Genomic DNA, 14,933 nt, shown 5'->3' on the forward strand with positions numbered 1-14,933 from the left:
AATTGTATTTTTTCTTGTAAGCATGCTTAATTTCTCATATCTTGAGTCATAAATGTATCTGGAAGTAGTGATTCCAGATTTATTAAGGATTTGGCATTAGATTTAGCAATTATTTGAGCAATATCCTTAGCTACTTCAACTTGTCTCAAGGAGATAAAGCCGGGATTATTCTTAATAGCTTCACCAATAAGTTTAGCAGCAGTTTGCTCACCTTCAGCCCTAATTATTACACTTTTCTTTTCTTCTTGAGCTTTTAATACAATATATTTAGCTCTCTCAGCCTGTTGCTGTGCCACTTGCTTAGATTCAACAGCTTTCTCATATTCAGGCGAAAAATTTAAATGTGTTAATGAAACATCATCAAGAATCAAATTAAACTCTTGCGCTCGCTTTATTAGTAAATCTCGTATTCTTCTAGTAACTATCTCACGTTGTGTAAGCAGTTGTGAGGCATTATACTGAGCTACAACAGACTTCAAAACTTCATTAATAATAGATGGAAGAATTCTCTCATCATAGTCTTGTCCTAGAGTACGATAAATCTCTGGAAGTTTGTCACTTTTTGGTCGAGATAAAACACGGCATGAAATACTGACCATCTGTAAATCTCTGCTACCTGTTAATGATACTAATACCCTAGGCTTTGCTCTTATATCATATATAATTGGCCTCTCAAACCATGGAATTAAAAAGTGAGTACCCTCACAGTATACTTTATCTTGAACTCCATTTATCCTAGAAAAGATTATAGCTCTATGACCAGCCTCAACATTATACATACTATTTAATAACACTAAACCTGAACCACCTAAAAGTAAGCTAAGGCTACCTATTAAAGGTGTAGTACCACTTAATTTCATTTTCTTTAAAGAAAATTTTGGCCAAGGGAAACGAACCATCCCTAATTAGAAATAGAACCTCTTTATTAGAAATTTACCAATTAGAATGAGATACTTTAAGTTCTTCCAAAATATTGCTAACTATTTATTACTGATGCTTATATTGATAATAAATTATTGTATAAAATTGGTGTTTTAAGGTTAAAGTAACTCTTGCTGCATTCTATTTGCTTTAATACCGGTATAGGGGTACCGAATTATTTAAATGCATCATGACCTTTTATAGCGCCAATTTTGTTGGCCTAGATTAAAATAGTAATTATTCTGTTAGTTAGCTATATGTCAAAATGGATACTTTTTAAAATAAAACTTAGTTTGTCTTTCAAACAAATAGACTTGTGAGAATGCTGGAATTAATCAATTTAGTCAAATATATTTTAAGAAATATGATTAAGTAAATGCTCAGTTACTTAAGAAAAAAAGAATTAGTAATGTACTATTGGTAAATTAATATATTTATAAGTTAATTTCTTTTTCTTTTTTATAGTTATATCAAGATTATGTGTGCTGTCTTTTTTTTAGAGTTACTTAATTTTAAATAGTAAATAATAGCAATATGAACCGTTTTACATATTTGAATAAATATTTGTTATTTATTTAGAGTTTCAAAGATGTAACTTAATAATAACAGATTAATTGATACTAAAGAATTTCATTATGTAGCAAGGATATTTTATATTTAGTATTTAGCTTGATCTGTTAAATTGTAAGACTTTCAACATATTGAAGAGAATTTAATTAGATAATATGTAAAATTAAATTCTGAAATCTCTTTTTTATTGAACATGTAAAGTTTCAATTTAGGATTATTTCAGTTTTTTATAAAGGATAAAGGATATCTGGAACTTTTATTATATATTCTTCATAATACCAAAAAGAATAATATAAAGATAATAAGTATTCAGTGTCAGTTTCTTCACATAAGCTTCAAATTAGGTCCTAGCTGAAGACACAACAAGTAACCTCTTTAAATTGAATATTTAATTTATATTATATTCCATATCAAAATTTAAACATTAATAAATTTATTTATCATTGTTAAATAAATGTTAAATCCTTTTAAGTAAATTCAGATAGATCATAATTTAAAATAGATTATTCTTTGTTTTTAAATTATATATTAGAACCTATATACTATTTTAAAAAAATTTTTAAAATATCTTATTTTGAGTTATTAATCTTATTACTTAGCATATAATTAGTTCAAGAAATCAATAAATTTATAGTACTTATAATTTAACTGGATTGAATACAGAATAGAATACTAAAGAAAAATTATATTCTTTATGCTATTATTAGTCTTTTAATCATTATTTATATATTTGGGAAAGATATAATAGCTATATATATTCTATTGAGTTTTATAAAAAATATTTAGAAGTTACAATAAGCAATTTGATTGTCAACAACTATATTAAATACAAATTAATATTTAATATTAATGAAGTTTTTTTTTTTTTTCTTTTTTTTATAAAAGTGCTTTTTCTATAGTAATTCCTTAAAAGTGAAACTTTAAAAAAATTTTCAAATGTATTCAAGGGTAACATGAGTCAACAATAACACTTTAAGTATTAGATTTTGAATATATAAATTTGGCTTTAATATTTATATAAATGAAGTCGCTACTAATGTTAGCTTGAACAATGATCTGAATATTTCGTACTAGTTTTTAAAATAGTTATTCTGTTCTAATGTTTTAAGTATCTTAACATTATCTTATATATTTATTAAATATTTTCATCTCTATTTACAATAAACGAAAGGTTTGAAAGATAATTTATAGAGTAGTATAATAGATCCAATATCTTAATAGTAGAAGTTTATCAAAAGTACATAATTCTCTTAATATTTAAAAAAGATAAATTTAAAATCTGTAACATTCTTCATTGGTTATCTAAATCTAAAATAATCTTGTCTATTAATCCAGTAAAAATTTTAATAGATAATTATAATTTGATTCATTTTAATATAAAAAGTAGTTCCCATTGAATATATATATATCATCTGTTATCATTGCAGATATTTTGTGGTTCTTAGTATATTATTTAAAGAAGCAAGATATAAATTTGTTTAATGTAAATTTTTTTCTTCTACTATAATTATTTCCAGTAGTTGATATAATATATAGTCATCAAACTATTAAGATCTAAATAATTGTACATGCTTATATTTTAAAATAATATATCGTTTTACTTTTATATCCAGATATATATCATAGATTACTATCTTAAGTCACTGTAGTGTTATTAAATTTAATCTATTTAATAATTTGTTAATATAATCCCAAATATTAAAAATATTCACTTAATAATAAATTTACTTTGCACAGTTGATAGTAGAAATGGTTTTGTATAAATCTCTCCTTGAACAAGGATTTTTGTTAACCATATTTAAAAAACAAAATATTAAACTTTAACTTTTAGCTTAATATTTATGATTAATGTTTTAAAAATCACCTATATAATTTCTTTACTTGAAATATTTAGTTAAGTTGTTTGATTATATAAATTTATAATTTCAGCACTAGAAACTTTATTTTTAAACAAATATTTACAGCTCCCATTTTTGCAAAATTCCATGATATATTTGAATTTTAATCTTACCAAGCCACAAGATAATAAAAATAAATCTTCTATTGTTTTTTTCAGAGCCTGTATTTCGTTATAAGCCTGTCTTAGTTATTGGAAATATATACTAGATGGTATTTTAAAGTAATGATTTGAAGTTTTATAATATATCAGTTCATATATTAGATTATATAGCTCTTAATAATAATTTACTTATTAAGATTTATATTGAGCTTATATTAACAACTGGTCAACTACTAAGTTAAAGTAATTTATCTGAAATTCTTCAATATCCAATTTTGAAACTCAGTCGTATAAACTCACAATATCTTGCAAAATACAATATCACTTTTTAAGTTTTATATAAGTCTACAATTTATATTTTTATTAATTCCCTCTTTACATAAGCTGGGAATCGCATGTAACTTTTTTGCTGTAGCTTACTATTTTTATCGATTATAGTGTACCGATGCATTATTTAGGCGGGTAATGTTCTTAATTCTTAGAGTGTACAAATAACCCCACTTAAAAAGGACTAAAATATCAATGAGTTAACTATACTAAGAGAAAAGTAGAGGAATTATATATTATATTAGTTGCCTGCGTATTGTGCTATATTTAATCAATCAATTTTAGAATAGTATTGGGAGATTTATTTTAAAGAGATTTAGCGCTTTAATAAGAAGTTCATGAGAGTACCTGAAAAAGTGCTATTAGAGATCAAATAAAAGAAATTTGGAGACTTTAGCAATAATAAAAGATGTCAAAATATATTTTATTTGAAAAGCAATATAATAGCCTAAAGTAAAAGCTTAAAATTTGAGCAGTAGAATATAAAGTTAGAACAATATTATTATTGCAGTGTTGATAAGGTCCATTCCCTCCCCCTCCCATAGGAAGAGAAAAAGACACGGGCTAAGAGACTCGAACTCCTGACCTTCTGCTCCGTAGGCAGACGTGATATCCAACTACACCAAGCCCGCAGGACAGGGTAGATATTGAGACACTTATTCATAAGAGCCAAATTAGACTAGGCGGTCAACGCACTCCATCTAATTGAAAAAGAATACACACCGCGACGGGGAATCGAACCCCGAGCCTCTGGATTAGAAGTCCAACGCTCTATCCAATTGAGCTACCGCGGCAGTCCACCCGTGGGGCTAAGGAAGATTGACATGTATAGCAAAGATTTGTTAAGATTAGGAAGATCTAGGCATTATAACTTCCATTCTTATGAAGATATTCTCCCAAAGTTACAAACTTTATATTTCTAGGAGTAATAGACAGACTTTTTAAATGGTAAATTTACGTAGAGACAATATCTAGGTAATATCTAAATTACAAAATAATGTAATATTTTATTAAAATAAAGCTTAGATTCCAATTTAATTTATTTCAAGTCTCTAATTTAAGATATAAATGCATATTCCATAATATAATACACATTCAAAATTTTTATGTATATTTGAACTAAGGAGTATATAGAGATTTTGCTTTTTAAGCAATATATGTTAATTCCTTCTAAAGCCCCTAGTGGTATTTCCAGATCTTCTTCTTGTTACTCTAATATCAATATCATCAATTTCTGTTGTTATATCACTCGGCATTCCTCTAGTTCTTTTCCTACCAACAGTACCTCTTCTATTTGTATTTGACATAGCTCTACTATTGGATTCTATAGATTCCTCTGACCATTGGCCTTTATCTTCATCTGTTGGATTCGGCATATCATTGACCATTAGAGTACGTCTGCTAGACCTTTTGGACTCTGCTGGTCTTGTGACACTAACAGATGTATTTGTTACTGCATCACGTGAAACAGATGGAGACCTCGCTATGTCACGATGACTGTTATCTGGTAAAAAGCCTAACCACTGAGATGAAGCTGCAAGTTTAGCAATGTATTTCATATTCATGCTGCAAAAGAGTAGTGGTTTGACGAATGTCTGCTCCATATATACAAAAAATGAAACGGGATTCGATGATAGCACAGATGATATATTTTCATTATCAACTTCGGATATTTGTTCTAGTGGTAATGAATTTCGCATAGTTGAATCATCATTAATACTAGTTAGTTGATGTACTAAAATCTGTTGTAGTAGCTCAATATCATTTGTGAGATCGATTGCTACTCCATATTCAATATCATCCTTAGTACCTAATAAGTATTTTTTGGGTGGAATCAATGTCTCTCCAATCATATCAGTACCTTGGCACTGATCTATTTCATTATTTGAGAGATTATTAGACTTGGTCTTATTAATAAACGGTAAAAATGTTAAATGATAATCGTCTAATTGTCTCATACGAATTTTCAGTAGGTATTCACATGGAGACCATGTTATTATATAGAATGATGATTGGACTGTTGGTAATAATGAACGACATGCTGCAATAAATTCTTCCAGTTTTCTATAATGATCAAAAATTGTATCTCTATATACTAGATTCATTGCAAGTAATCTACATGTTGCCAAGTCATTGACAATGTGTACAATGACTTTTGAAATTCCCAAGAGCACCTTGTCTATTGTACCTAACCAATATGAATCATTACCCATTGCATCACGACAAATATCTTCGAATAAACCCAATTCAAGTTCTCCTGATAATAAACCAAAACAACACCATATCACTTGTTTATAAGTAGGTCTTGGAACGTCAGGACCATTGGGTGACCATCTTTGGAATGGTTGTGGATTTTTTTCTCTTTGTTCTATTGTTGCCTTTGCTCTTTGTAATCGTTCATATATAACTTGATAATAGCGCAGAAAGCAGCATATATGATCATTACCCATAATATATCTAACTAAAGATGTAGGTCTAAAAAGAGACCCCTTTCCTTTGTTTACATTAAGATTTTGTCCAAGAGAATTGCTCATTCCATCCTTATTTACAATGGTTGCACTTTTATCTTCAGATATCTCATTATGATCATTCACTTCTATTCCAAAGGTATCATCTGTAAATACGGTTCTATTTTCATTAGTGCTAGATTCAAACCAATCTGGTGATAAATTAGAACTGTGCCAATTTACTTTGCAATGGTCACTCCACAAGTATTTCAGCCCACCACGGCAATCGTAAGATGTCGCAAAGGATTGAAAAATACTATTTAAATCTACATTATTATTAGCTGTCTCGAGATTTGTATGATTATCCTGCCTATTTGTAGAGTTATTGTCAGTGTTGTTATCACTAGTACCTGATGTATTATCTATAGTCTTGCATATATTTGATTCCTCTCCATCAACAACTCCATCCTCTATTGTAGGTGGTTTAATATTTATTAGTGGAACATGTTGATCTCCATTATTGCCACTTTGAATACTTGAAGATTTCTTGGAGTGATTCCTTGTTAACCTTCGTCCTCTAGAGTTATTACTAGTAAAGGGAATCAAATTATTGTTATGTCCCTCAGTAACTGCATTAACATATGCTTCGACGGTGAGCATCTGTTTATCACTATTGTTAGATAAGTGAGTATTTGAAAATGAGTTTGAAGAGTTGCTACATGAATTATTTTGACAATTAGATGTAACACTTGTTTGAAAAGTAGAACCTTCACTCTGGAGTTGTTTCAGTGTTAACAAATCATTATCAACATTATAATTCATTTGTAAAAATAATGATCGTACAAAACGTTGTAAGAAATTTCTTGCCTTTGATCCAATTGCAGGGCCTGATGCCTGGCGATATATCGTGAAACTAATTAATTCAATTACTTCCTTATGAACCTCAATATCTGGCATAGTATGAGCAAATTCAGGAGCTATACTCCAACCATTAGACTCTTTACGATAGGTAGTTGATATATTTTGATATCTTTCACTTGAAGTTATAGGAGATGTAGAATCGATAGACTTTGGAGGTATAACGGTAGTGCATGGTGATGAAGTACCTAAATCAAAACCTCTTCTTTGAAGATATAACTTGCTTACTTCAGAAAGGAAACCCTTAACATTAGTATTTTTCTTATCAGATTGTCTAAAATAAAATGATCTATGATCAAAGGACTTAAAATAATTCTTCGTTTGAATATCTCTCCATACACCTTGGTTCATCAAATGCCTTGCATGAGTCCATTCTTCATCTTTTTGTTTTAGCCTATTCAATATAACAGGAATACAGCTATATGGACTACGCTTTAATAGCTCCAGTATTTCAGAACCATTATCCCCATATATTCTAGATATAGCTTTCAGATGAATTATTGAGAAAGGTGGATTTTTCAGTTTAAATCTTTTCTTTTCCTCAGTAGATAGTTTACTTATCTGTTCAGCAATGGGTTCTAGAATATGTATAGTTGAACGATTATTTTCAATAACCATATCAAGTTCAAATCTTTCATCTTCACACTTGAACAAGTTTTCCTCATATACATTTTTACGCATGTGTTTAAAGGAAAAATCCTCAGAACCTTGAGGTATACTAACCCAATTATCATTGAGATTCTGGCGATCGCTATCAATTCTTCCAGTACAGATAGCTATTGGATAGTCATCTGGTAAGTGAAGATAACTATTACCATTTCGTGCACACTTTGAGTAGTCCAGTTGTGCGAAGTTACAACAGAAGTATGAATATTTTCGTCTTGCTGCTTCTCTTTGAACAATCATACGCTTGACTTCGTAAGGTAGATCACCACTATCCATGGGAAAGAAACATTCAAGTGCCAAAAGAGTCTCAACTACTGTTAATACACCACGTGTATACAAGTATATCAACTTTAAAAAGTCACTATAATATCTCTTATTATCACCCATTGCAACATAAACCTCCTCAAAAATCCTATAGTCTGATTCCCACATAGATAAGTCTTCTTGACTATAATAATAATGCTGATATGATTGACTTCTAATTTCAGGATTATCACTAGTCTCTGTGGAAAACCCACTTTTCTCTTTAGTAGTATCTACCTTATTTAAATGTCTCTTTTGTTGTTCTAACAGTCTATCCAGTTCTGGGATTACAGTCAAGTTATAAGATGCATCTACAGGACCTTTGCGAGTGACCACTTTGGGTGGCTCACAAGAAACAGTTGGAGAGATTGTACTAGCCAGGTAAGATAAAAATTCGGACTTATCATTAACTGTGCTATTATTAAAGTTATCCAAAACCTCAGTATTATTATGGCTTCCATTACCTTGATAGCTCTGCTGTATAGTTGAATTATCAGAGCTTAATTCTGGTAGGAATAATGCAAATTCGCGCAACAGATCTGGATATGATGACAGCAAGCTTGTAACTTTATTTTTAACCTCACTAGCAGTCTTCTCACCTTCTTGATATTTGCTTAGAAGTGTCAAAAAATCTGCATATATATCAGGTGCCAATTCTTTCACTTTTTTAATATATGTTGCAGCATACTCACAGTCAGTTTGAGGAACTTGCAATCTTAGCTCCTCAGGTAAAAAGTTATTAAATTCTGCAATTAAACAAGAATTACCTTTGAATAACTCCGCAACTTGGCTAATAACTACCCTGGCATTAATATTCCCATGCTTAAAGTCTCTCATTATTCGCAAAAACTCCTGATACAGTTCTGTATCCTCACCGCAACGGCTTCTCAACCGAGACAAGTAATCTCGTGCCACATCCATATTCGTCCACCCCAAATTGGAAGTGACCAGTCACTATATGTTTGTCCACAATATCTTTCCAAAAAAGGCAGATACAATAAATTTGCAATTCTCCTTAATCTTCAACTCAAACTGACATCTTTCCCTTTTTCACAGCGCATTGTTGCGGGAATTTTAGGATCCGCTTGTCCCACAAAGCGCCATAGATTAAAATCAGTCTATGCAGTCCTACAGTTAACCTGTCTTATTGATAGCTTTTATTAGAATATTATACTGCCCTCTTACTTCAGATATTCCGTTCATATTTCCTATATACTTATAATTTGAGATTCATTTATATAACTGATGAATATATGTTAAGTATTATTCCTTTTCTAGATAATATAATATGAATAATAGACCTTTTTGATTTTAAGTACATTGATATTAGATTTGTATTATTATATTTCATTTTTTTAGCTAATTTAATTCTGTTTAGGTTATATTTTACTCTTTATAGTATATTGTCAGAATATAATACTAAATACAGAGTCAAACCGCCTTAATTATTTAAAATGCATCTGCAGTAGGTACAATTATTTCCAAGGTATCATAGACAAAATACAAATATTTAAAATAATTATAAGACAAGATTCGTTGACTGATATTGCTATTACATATTGGCCCTTTTTAATTTATACATCATCTTAGGTAACAGGACACGTGTCTTACATGCAGCTGCCGGTACATGCAATAGTAATATTTCACATGCACTTAAAGGATTGCGAATTTCTACTAGGAAGAAAGTGGAAACAGATCGTAACTACAGGAAATTAAGAAATAATATAATCCAGCTAAAAATAATATATAAAATAGTGAATTACTTTATTTCTCCATTATTAAAGTTATCAATAGAAAAAGTACTTTGCAATTTTAGTTCATATTCAGATATTGGAATTATATGTAAATACTTTGCAATATAATAAAGAATAAAAGTAGTTTTCAATGATGGGTAATAATATGATTTTCAGAGGTAGATCATGAATGGAAATTATTTGAAATATAATATAACCTAATTCAGATATAGAAGTTACTATATACTGTATGCTAAAATATATCTTTAGAAATTGAATAATGTAAAAGCTACTATCAGATACAGAGAGGTATTAGTATTAATAATTTAGCTTACGTTTCTTTTCTTCTTAACAGTTACTGTAATAGTTAAACAAGTAATGATGCACATCCAATGAAAAATACAAAGGAGCAAATTAGAAAGTCAAAAATAGCTGTTTTAGGAGATATATTATCAAAGAGTTCTGGAGCTATTAACTGAATTCTGAGAGCTAACACAAGCAAAGCAGTTCCACCAGATGTAAATATGCCAGCAATAAAGGAATTAAGAGGATATGCCATTCCAATAAAAATACAGTAGATTAATTGAGCTATTGTAATTATTGTAAGGTAAGAAATAAACCAATCAATAACTTGAATGTGTTTGGGTACTACTTTTAAATATGAAGTCATAATTTCAGTAAAAACTTCAGCAAGTTTTGAAGAACTATTATTATGCTTATCTAGAAGCTCCGATGAATTCTTTTTTTGAGTTTTATTCATAATTGAGAAGTTTATCACAAATTTGTAAAATAAAATAACAACGAAAAAAAAGACCCCCTGGCGCTAGTAATATTTTGTCGAGTATCATGGTACTTGATCTGTGTAAATTTAACCTTATACTAACATTACAAGGAACTGATTTACAATAAACAGTTAAGGCTAAGATTTAATGATGATAATTGTTGGATGGTTCAATTGAAATTATTATTATTGGCTCTGGCCATACTTTTACCTATATGTAAATCACTCCCACTAAGCAATCATTCTGGTTATGATCATTTCAAAATTGTAGATAATTTGCATGGTTTACACGATGCTGCTGATCTTCTTGAGTGTTCAAAATATGAACAATATGCATTCTTTCCAATTGTAGAATTTTCTAGAAATGAGAGTAATTTTTCTGTAAAACCACTCACATCAGTACTTTTAAGTTCACAGTTTTTTGCAATAGTTGAAGCTATAGCAGGAACTAGTGGTAATTTTATTAAGGACTCCATTGTTGGACCTTCAATTGCTCGTGCTATAGATTCAATAAAGGAAATGGATCTTGAATTACTAGTTGGCACATTAAATAATATTAATACCTCACACCAGAAACAAATCTTCCTAGCTTGCCAGTATGGTATATACCCCAATCTAAATAACTATTTTCGAAATAATTTTTGTGAATATTTGGGATTTAGACAGGAGGAGAAACATATATCAATAAGTGAAGGCAAAATTTGCAATTATTTAAAGGTAAATTTTTTAAATTATAAGGAGCACAAATATTTCAACACTGTTGGAAGTTTAACTGTTCCAATTCTTAATACCAAATATAGAAGCGATATACCAGCTAGATTATTTGGTAATTTAGATTTTATTAATAATAATTATTATGGAGATACTCCTAGCTATCCAATATTATCAAAAGAATTTGATTTGCTACCATACATTAATTTTGGGTTTGATTTACTGGATATTAGTGATAATAAATATTGGGGTTTAATTAGACTTATCCCTCCCAAGTCATTTTGGGAAAAAGATTTGGCAATTGGCTTATTAAAAGTACAAAGTAACACAGAAAGTCAAGACATTAGTAATATTACTACCTTGGAAATGAATGATATACAAACATGTACAAAATATGAACAACCATCTCTCTATACAGAATCAGATACATATATTGTAACGGAGTCACTTCTAAGTAGTAATATAACTGTAAATAAGAACTTAATATCATATATCAAGATAAATATGGCTAAGGTTGAAAGGTGTAGTGGAGGATGGAATGTAATCTTATATTTTAAGAAAAAAGTCGATATAGTTGCAGCTAAAATAAATATGATCGATAAATTTAAAGTGCTTCAGTATAATCAAAGTTATGAGGATGATTCAAATACACAATATAATTATCAATATTATACAAAGTTACCTTGTGAACGTTTAGACGTTGCTTACTTTATTGTGATGAAAGGTAATGATAATAAGTATATTAAATATTCCTTTACATGTGATAAAACTTTAATTAATACTACATTTCCAATATTAGAAATATTAAAAAATGTTATTGTTGATAAATTTACAAATCAGAAGAATATAGGAAAGCATCTATATATTTACTTACTGCAAATCTTATCATTTTCATTTAAAACTTTAATGAATATTATAGTTATATTTATATATATTGCTATATTACTACTTATTATATATATTGTTCTACTAATACTGAAAAAATTTAACTTTTCAATAATAGAAAATTTGTACATAATGGAAGAAATATCTCAAACTAATCCCAAAGTAATAAATGGGCAACTCATTAATACTCAAATGGTACAATATACTATATCTAATGATCTATTACCAAATCCCGATATTGATGGAGAAGATCCAAACTTTTCATTACAATCTTCCTATATTAGTGTACCAGGTAATCATTCAACTTCCTTAACAAATACGGACCTAATATCTGCAGAATCAAATATCCGATCAAATTCTAGACTTGATAATTACAGTTCATCCCCATCAACATTTACGTCAATATCATTTACTTCATTTATATTTATTTAACTACACTTTATGGCAAAATTTTATTACGTATCAGTTCTGAATGTGGTAAGACCAATTCATTATAAATATCAGCCTCATCTGCAATACTAAACCACGAGTGTTGAAGTATTTGACCCATTGTGGTATTATCCTTACAGTGAATAAACGATAATAGCCTAATTAATAAATCTTTAACAAGAAGGCTATTATCTTCTAACTCCTTTGAATTAGAAACATAATGTTCAAAGCAAATATCTTTACAATTATCAATAGTATTTAAGCCATCTGGGTATACACCTGTCAACATAATATATAAAATAATTCCGCAACACCAAAAATCAATGAATTTATTGTATACAAATTCAGATGTACTGTCTGAATCTATTTGATTATCACTTCTTGACTTTATATTAGTATTATTATACTCTGAGATTAAGTTCCGACTCTTTATTATAAATGAGTTGCCGAAATCAACTAATTTCACTGTATCTAGCCTATTCTGCTTACTGAACATGATATTTTCAAGCTTAAGATCACCATGGACTACTCCTATTGAATGCAAATAATCAACAGCCTCACAGATTTGTCTGAATATTAGAGCAACGAGTTTTTCATCAAGTTTTTGATTTACTCTGGTTAATAAATGATACAGTTCTCCACCATATAAAAGATCCATTACAATGTATATATAATAATTGTCCTCAAATATATTATATATCTCTGGAAATAATGAAGTCACTTGTTTATCTATTTCAGATATTTCATTCATATAGCTTATATTTCTAGTATACTTATCCTTGTTCTGTTGAATATACAATAAAATTTCTTTCTCAGAGTATTTAGCATAACATTTAGTAGTAATCTTTATTGCAACATATTTAGAATGATGTTTACATTTTCCTAACAATACTCTACCTAAATGGCCACCTCCCAATTCAATATCCCAAAAAATTTGATAATGACTTAATAGTGAATTTTGTTGCAGAATCTTCCAATTCCCATCAATGGGTAATATATATGTCATCAATTGTCAAGAAGTACAGATTTATTCATAATGTCAAATATAAACAGTATATATGATACATAAATGACTTAAATTGGTTATAATAGTACTAGGAACAATATACATGAATACCAATTATATATCTTACCAAATCAGGATAAGACAGGACACCTGACATATACAAATCAAAATAATCAATCCAACCCATAGGGAATCTATAGTAAATCTATAATAAATCTATAATAAGTATACTGATAATACCTACTATATAGACAGTGAAAATAGTCTAATATATCACTAGTTGAATAATAACTAATTTCATCAGAAAACTCCTACTAATCATAAAGAAAAGTAACTTTAATGAAGTCATACGGGGAAAGAAAGTTTTCATCATCTGGTGAATTTCTACAAGTTAACAATGAGTTAATGTCAAAACAAGTCAGTTTTTGCACAACTTATGCATCAATTTAAGGAGAAAGAATAAGTCATATATAAGTGTGACCAGTCTAATCCCTATTTTCAGATGCAAATTACCCATAAATTGTTCATTTTCATCATATATATGTTAACTTATAATATTGGGATATTTCTATAGACTACTTAAGAAGATACTTTAAGATTGAAGCTTCACCAAATAAATAATTATCCACCTTATGCAGGTTATAATTCCCAACTATATTTAGATACAAGAAAATTTATACTGTCTAATTCTTTATAGGTGGCAATATATTTCTAGTACATTGGTATTTATTGCTACCATATATCCAAATAACTTCTGGATATAAGTTGTAATGTAACTTTATAATATATTACAAAATACTTACAAGTTACAGATATTGCACCGTAGCAATAAATTGAGCTAACTGGGGATAATTAGAGACAAAGTAAGGAGACAATCTAAGTATGTTCTATTAGTATACGTTAGGCGGTCTGTCGCTACTTAAATAATATATGCTAATATATTAGCATCTCTTTTTTTAAAGAAAATTCTTTATAAGGAAATGTGGTGGTTCTTTGTATACTACTTACAAGAACATATATGTACTAATACATTCAGATACAACTTCAATATTGGCCTATTTCTATACATCCCTTTCTAAAAATTGTATATAAAACCTTTTGCACTGACTAACAGATATTTAAAAAAATTAATATTTAGATTTATTTTTAGTTATTTTATTATAATAGATTTAAAGTAAACTAATATTTAAATACAAATTTTGACTAGAGTCTATACCGTTATTTGCATGCAGAGATG

The 14,933-nt window shown here is 28.8% G+C and overlaps 5 protein-coding genes across 5 annotated transcripts; 1 reads left to right on the forward strand and 4 right to left on the reverse strand.

The window, feature by feature from the left end:
- Positions 1–26: 26 nt before the first annotated feature.
- Positions 27–899, reverse strand: cand_035240 (prohibitin 2; the record flags this gene model as incomplete). The annotated part of the gene is made up of 1 exon (XM_067213750.1): positions 27–899. One exon carries the CDS (start codon positions 897–899, stop codon positions 27–29), a length of 873 nt encoding a protein of 290 aa, XP_067070041.1.
- Positions 900–4,977: 4,078 nt separating this feature from the next.
- On the reverse strand, positions 4,978–9,072 carry cand_035250 (transcriptional regulatory protein SIN3; the record flags this gene model as incomplete). The annotated part of the gene is made up of 1 exon (XM_067213751.1): positions 4,978–9,072. The coding sequence occupies one exon, from the start codon at positions 9,070–9,072 to the stop codon at positions 4,978–4,980; it is 4,095 nt and encodes a 1,364-aa protein (XP_067070042.1).
- Positions 9,073–10,251: 1,179 nt separating this feature from the next.
- Positions 10,252–10,644, reverse strand: cand_035260 (DAD family protein; the record flags this gene model as incomplete). Its single annotated transcript, XM_067213752.1, has 1 exon — positions 10,252–10,644. One exon carries the CDS (start codon positions 10,642–10,644, stop codon positions 10,252–10,254), a length of 393 nt encoding a protein of 130 aa, XP_067070043.1.
- Positions 10,645–10,830: 186 nt separating this feature from the next.
- Positions 10,831–12,693, forward strand: cand_035270 (uncharacterized protein; the record flags this gene model as incomplete). The annotated part of the gene is made up of 1 exon (XM_067213753.1): positions 10,831–12,693. The coding sequence occupies one exon, from the start codon at positions 10,831–10,833 to the stop codon at positions 12,691–12,693; it is 1,863 nt and encodes a 620-aa protein (XP_067070044.1).
- A 7-nt stretch (positions 12,694–12,700) lies between these two features.
- cand_035280 (protein kinase domain-containing protein) lies at positions 12,701–13,696 on the reverse strand (the record flags this gene model as incomplete). Its single annotated transcript, XM_067213754.1, has 1 exon — positions 12,701–13,696. One exon carries the CDS (start codon positions 13,694–13,696, stop codon positions 12,701–12,703), a length of 996 nt encoding a protein of 331 aa, XP_067070045.1.
- Positions 13,697–14,933: the final 1,237 nt, after the last annotated feature.

This window comes from Cryptosporidium andersoni (genome assembly GCF_001865355.1).
Source record: "Cryptosporidium andersoni isolate 30847 chromosome Unknown contig_35, whole genome shotgun sequence".
In the NCBI taxonomy this organism is placed as follows: domain Eukaryota; phylum Apicomplexa; class Conoidasida; order Eucoccidiorida; family Cryptosporidiidae; genus Cryptosporidium; species Cryptosporidium andersoni.